Here is a 6,819-nt window from a genome sequence, read left to right on the forward strand (position 1 = left end):
GCTCCCAAGGTCGTAGTGGAGGGCCATGTTACCCTGTTCCTATTCAAGCGTGTTGCCAAGAATGCTCCCAAGGTCGTAGTGGAGGGCCATGTTACGATTTTGGATATAATTACGGAAGGCCTGTACCACCTCCACCATGTCCATGCTACGATGGTTATGGTTACCAATACGCTCGAAACAGGCCCTGTTATGTGACTAGGTGTGATTGCTTCAGTGAAGAAAATCCACAGGGGTGTTCGATAATGTAAGAAAATTAATGCTAGCTGATGGCGGCCATTTTTAGTCTTGATCTTCAAAGATAAAAAAGTCTCCTTTTCGTGTACCTTAAAGACGAGGGAGAGAAAGAGAGTGAGACAGCACTTGTTTTTTGTTTCATACATATAGTATATATATATGACAATAATAAAGTATAGCAGTAATATATAATAAAGATTGGTTTTTTCCATATATCATCTCCAAAATTAATGTATATGGAGTTGGGCTTATATATATATATATATATATGTATAAAAATCTCATCTTTACTTTTGCTTATTCAACTGCTGACTTTTCGTAGTGCATTTCTGTCTCTACTTAATTTCTCATGATCATGATCAGGGGCCTGTTCTACATTAAATGCTACTAATTTCTTCATCTTATTTCCAAATCGTAGTTGCATGTAATATATATACATATAGGATCCAACAATAATTATTCAAATCTATATATCGATAGTGCAGAAAACTTATGTGCAAGCTAGGTACGAATGCTCCACAAGGACGGCCACAAAACTTCATGATAAGTTTTGCTATTCTCTAAGAAACTCAACTGTTTACACGAAATTATTTCCACTGTGAACGCCGTTGTAAACCAGTAGGGGCAAATCTTTTTTAAGGAAATCCTGTCCAACATAGTCCTCAACAAATTTTCTATTATAACTAAAAGAATTAACACTCTAGAATACAAGCCGAACAATCTATACAAGAAACCATACAAGGGGATTCTAGAATACATTGCCATCAATCAGTCGTCATGTCACATATGATTTTACACGCAATTTGACGATCTTGTGTTCTTTTATTCGATTAATATTCTAGTTTGAACCTTCCTCTATATATCATTTGCTGTCAATTTTCCCTTGTGATGAACATCCAGATTGTTGAACTCTTCCATCACATTCATGATATCTTGTTCACTTACCAACCCCATCTCTTTCAGCTTATACACAATATATTCCGCAGGGCTGCACAACAAATTTATATCCACTATCAATCAAGGTTAAATAATAAAAACAGCTTAATCAATTAATTATTTACCTGACACTTTTATCATGGTCAAGATCAGCTTTCTCAAGATCTTGAATCGTCAATTTCCTGTGAAGTACCCAATCCACAAGCTTTCTTCGTCTACTTTCAGTCCACAGTTCTACCAAATACACAAATAGTTGTGCTAATGATATGGTACTCATTAATATCCAGAAAACAGCAAACAATCGACCTCCTTGGCTCGAAAAACTCTTATCCCCATAACCCAGTGTGGTTATGGTGGCACAAACACAATAAAAGGCATCAAACACACTTAGATTTTCAACTAGAGTTAAGAACAATGTTCCAACGATTACGAGGAAGACAATAAGCGTTAGAACAGTTAGAAACTTGTACTTGACTCTATATCTTTCGGTCTCGTCTAAGATCTCCTTGGGACCACATGTTTCATGAATGTGTATAGCTTTTACAAACAAAATTTCTTCTTTCTCCACTATATAGTCTGCTGCTTTACTAAGAGCAAACCCACCAAGACCCATGCCCGTAAACACAAAAACGCAAGCCAAAAGCTTTGCGAAATTGGTTTGTGGGACTAAATCACCATAGCCAACCGTCGTCATTGTGACAACGCAGAAATACATGGCGTCCAGGATTCCATTCGTTTTCCTACCGTTGATCTGATCCTGAACCAGGAAAAAGCAGATGGTTCCTACAGCTAGGTAAGCAATCAAGAAAGTCGCGACTTGCTTTAAACTAAGTTCGACTTGTGAGATTGATGGTTGATTTTGTTGAGGATAACTGTGTGTGGAGGCAACGTGTTTGCGTTGGTGTTTCCTTTTTATGAGCAGCGGATCCTTGGCACCATCTTGGGCCATTAAATGATATATAGAATGATGAAGATGTTGGAAGATGAATATATATCTAAAACGTTTTGAAATCAAAATTGAACAAGATATGCATATTATTAGAGATTGCAGAGATATAGTTGATGCACAATGAAGGAAAAGGAATTGAATGGAAGAAAGGGATTAAATTTTAGCCATCAGAGAAATGGTTTCTAGCTATATATGGCTTTGAATATGCAAAAAGTTGCCTAATTTTCAATCTCGATCCATGAATGTAGGAACACTAGTTTGGTTTGGTTTGGTTGATTGTAATTAGAAGTGGGTTACTATTTATTTGAGAAAGTAAGATAAATAAATACGAGCAACCCCAAAAGGCCGATCACTGAGGATCATAAAATGGCCTTGCTTCTTGCATTCCATCTCTGTCAGATGTTGATTCAAATTGGTAGCTATGAGGATTAGAAACAAAAGTAGGTTGATTGATATATATATATATATATATAAGATCAAATGTTAACCAACAATTTTGTGTTAACTTTGCAAATCATATCAACCAATTAAATTTCATTCTTCTAATAGGTTTATGTCATATTCACAAGTTAATTACAAGGGTATTTCAGTAAATTGATTTGATATGTAACTCCCAAACAATTAATGGGGAGTTACAAATAATCAAATCAATTTACATATGCATTTATATATATATATATATATATATATATATAATATATATTTTTTAATCTTGATTTTCCATTTCATTGTTTTATGAGTTTTTAATTCGCATAGGAAACATTATAGTAAAATTTTCGGTATCGATCAAACTAATATGGATAAACGCAATGGAAAAGAAATCGACAACAGTGAGAAGATTAAAATGGTTGATGATGACAATTGGAGTTCGAGTTCGGGAAGTGAATAAATTAACCAAAGTGAATGTTTTGGTAATTGATTAATATTTTTATTAGAAAAACGAATTATGTTCATTACGATGTGTTGTGTTTTTTATATTTCATCTTGTATTGATAGTTTTTTTCTTTAATTGCACCACGTGTTCATAGCATATATGTTATGTGTTCATACTATTTCTACGATAATCTCTCACTATGTGGCTTGTTCATGTTCATCACTCGTTCATACTGTGTTCATATTTCTACGGTACTATAGAACAAGGGGTGAACAACCATATAAGATCATAATCATATATGAACAAGGGGTGAACCTTAAACGGTGTGGATGCAATGCATGTATAAAACTCCAATTGACAAAGTATTCTCTTGAATGTGTTTATAATGAAGAAATTATTGTTCACAAGCTGTTCATATCGTGTTCATACCTGTTTTTTTTATTTATTTCCTTTCGTATAGCAGTTATTCTTATTATGTTCATATTGTGTTCATAAATGCTATGCAATCCAAGTTCATATATATGTCAAATTTTTGTTCGTATTTGACACAATGATTCATATATATATATATATATATATATAGGAGTGATCATATGAAAACCGCCCTCATTTGTGTAAACCGTGCAAACCACATTCATCTGTCGATTTCATTGTTTAATCTTATGAAATTTTTTCATGAAATTGTTTAATCTTGTGAAATTGTTTCATATAATACTTTTTTTGATGAAGTTGTTTCATATATAGTTGTGAAATTGTTTCATATAATACTTAATGAAACTGTTTCATGTATTTCTCTAACATTAATGAAACTGTTTCATGTATTTCTCTAAAATTAAAATTATGAAGATGATAATATCTATGATTAACACCCTCCACAATAAAAATGATTAATCAACCTCTCATAATTACAAAAAAATGAACAAAATGAAAAATTATGATTGGTTGAATGCGGTTTGCACGGTTTGTACAAACTGAGTGGTTTGCATTTGATCGCTCCCTTATATATATATATATATATATATATATATATATATATATATATATATATATATATATATATACATAGATAGATATATATATACATAGATAGATAGAGTGGTATGCAGGATAATGCAACGGTATTTGAAATCTTGATGAAAATGATGTTTTTTGAAGCACGGGTTTCCTAATAGAATAAGGGCTTGTTTGGTTGCGGTTTAGTGGACTGTATAAGCCATATGGCTTATTTGCACAGTCATATCTAGTTGTTCGGTATGGGCTTATTCGGTTAGCTCATGACTGAACCACTCAGCTACAAAACTTGTGTCCTTTGTACTATTTACTTTCCTCAACTACCCCTCTCTCAACCCCTCTCCATAGCCACTCCTCCCTCAAATTTAATTTTGTAAATAGAAAACTTAACATTGCTATCACACAAATTGAAAAGCCTTATGGAAACCCTAATATTCTTGTAGAATTTATAGCCGGCCAATTAAAAAATCGAGTTTCTTTTCGCAAAGCAACGAAAAGGCTATAGAATTAACTGAACAAGCAGATACAAAACGAATTCAAGTGCAAATTGCATGATGTATTGACAGAAAAGAGACTTCAGAGAAGGTAGGGTTCCACTACAAACCATTCGAGCTAAAATTGATTATTGTTCCTATACAGTTCGAACGATCTATAGGGTATTAGGCATCAAAATTTAGATATTTATAGAGGGGGAATAATAAACCTTTATTTGCATTTCCAAGATTGCCTAGCATTCCACCAATTAGTGACCCATGATTCCAAACTTTTTTGAAATGAGTGAGAAATTCACCAGGACAAAAATACAATAGATGCAAGATATAAAATAGGAGTGAATGTTTTTCTTTTTGCCATTTTTTCATATGTGAATTGTTAATCTCATTCGTCGATTCTATTGATCTAATATTTCTCCCATGCATCTGTTTTATTTAGGGGTGAGAATAGGCGGGTACCCGCTCTATTTGACCGGAACCAGCAGTTCTTGAGATATTGGAACCACAACCGGTTAGAGCGGTTCTTGAATTTTTGGAACCGGAACCGCCGGGAATCGGTTCCGGTTCCCGTCCGCTTCTTAAAATATTAAAATTATGTTATTTAGAAATAAAAAATAAAAGATTGCCAAAACACTAAATAAATAAACAAGAATACAAATTATACGGAATAATGGTTACAAATATTGTTTAATGACTACAAACCATAATAGACTAATAGTAAATGTTGAAAGKTTAACGATTACATATTATAATTGTAAATGTTGAAAGTTTAACGATTACATATTATAATTTGATTTGAAGACGGTCCATGAGAGGCCTCAGACCTGAGAGTATGAGTCGATGAGGCGCAGAGGTGGGACCAAAAATCTAATCTAGAGTTCTAAGTTCTTGACCTAATTTAAATTTAGTATTAAAAAAATTAATTATTTTTTTAATTGAAAAATACTTGGTACTCGTCGGTTCTGGTTCAGGGTACCCGCTGGAACCGGTTCCCGCGGGTAATGGTTCTGAAAAATTGAGAACCGGAACCATTCTCAATCGGTTTCGTATTTTAGGAACCGGAACCACTCATATCGGTTCCGGTTTCGGAACGGCAGTTCTGATTTCGCAAGTGGGTACCCGGTTCCGCTGCTCACCCCTAGTTCTATTACATGTTATCGAACCTCTGAATCTATGCATGAACCTGTAAATATTGGTAAAACTACAATTATTGTTAACCAATGAAATGTGTTTGTGGTAAAGACAAGATACACCGGACCAGAAAAACCCATGCTCAAAAATATTATCTTTTTGGGCACAGGTTTTGGCAGTAAAAAAAATTAAAATGGACTTAAGTAGGGTTTTCTATAACATATTAATAAGCTATATCCACACTACGGGTTGTTTCATGCCATAAATAAACTCGAGCACTCAAGAAATCCGTTGGGCAAGGGGATTCACATATCTTACAACTGACACAATCCTCTGTTCTTGGAGCAGAAGCTATTTGTTTGGCTTTACATTTTAAAGATACTCACGATATGCTCCCTATAGTAACTGAGTTCATGAATTATGGCGACGAGCCGCAAGGCATATTGGTAAAGGTTTCATGATTATTATCTCACACGTGAATCATTTACCTGTAACTATTTTAAAACCCCTACGAAAAATTGATCACATATGAGCACCATCCAATGTGTACCTAGGTAGAGGAAGCTGATCTGCCTTATGCACTTCCGACTTTTTCCACGGTCGAATCCACTTTGAATTTGATAAATGCATTGCTTGTGAGGTATGTGTTCGTGTATGTCCTATACATCTACTCTTTGTTGATTAGAAATCAGAAACTGAACAACTCTACAGAATAGAAGAGGACTACGATGACGAAGAAGAAAAATTTGATAACAATAGATGAGTTTATTATATGTCTTGGAATCAAGAAAATTTGAAGTTCAAAATACTTGACAAAAATAAAAAATATGAAGAAAATACTTCTTTTGACAAAGATGAATGCCTCTTTGGCCAAGATGAACCTCTACTCCAAGAAAGAACCTCATAATTCCCAAATCAATCATTTCGAATTCTTGCTGCATTGGTTTCTTGAATTCTCCAAACGGCAAAAAATCATTACCAACATAGATCAAATCATCCACATATAGACTTATAATAATAAAACTTTCTCCAGCCCTTTTTGTGAACAATGGGGGACGAGGATTGAGGTCTATTGATCATCTCTCTCAGTGATTTGATGATAATCTCTTTTCTCTTTCACGTTGTATTTGTGTTTATGTATTTTCAGTTCCAGCGATCTTCATTGAGTATGTTCAGTGATCGCTGAAGAACTT

The 6,819-nt window shown here is 34.0% G+C and overlaps 2 protein-coding genes across 2 annotated transcripts in view; one reads left to right on the plus strand and one right to left on the minus strand.

Annotated features, from left to right (window-relative positions):
• LOC112501818 overlaps positions 1-425 on the plus strand; it is a 1,267-nt gene extending 842 nt beyond the window's left edge. Inside the window, exon 4 of the mRNA XM_025105546.1 lies at positions 6-425. Within this exon, the coding sequence (XP_024961314.1) occupies positions 6-248 (243 nt within the window). The 3' untranslated portion in view covers positions 249-425. The remainder of the gene's footprint in view (positions 1-5) is intronic.
• A 664-nt stretch (positions 426-1,089) lies between these two features.
• Positions 1,090-2,119, minus strand: LOC112501819 (two-pore potassium channel 1-like). Its single transcript, XM_025105547.1, has 2 exons — positions 1,296-2,119; positions 1,090-1,222 (listed from the first exon to the last, which is right to left on the minus strand). The coding sequence occupies exons 1-2, from the start codon at positions 2,117-2,119 to the stop codon at positions 1,090-1,092; spliced, it is 957 nt and encodes a 318-aa protein (XP_024961315.1).
• Positions 2,120-6,819: the final 4,700 nt, after the last annotated feature.

This window comes from Cynara cardunculus, unplaced genomic scaffold (genome assembly GCF_001531365.2).
Source record: "Cynara cardunculus var. scolymus isolate 2C unplaced genomic scaffold, CcrdV1 Un_Scaffold_609, whole genome shotgun sequence".
Lineage (NCBI taxonomy): Eukaryota > Viridiplantae > Streptophyta > Magnoliopsida > Asterales > Asteraceae > Cynara > Cynara cardunculus.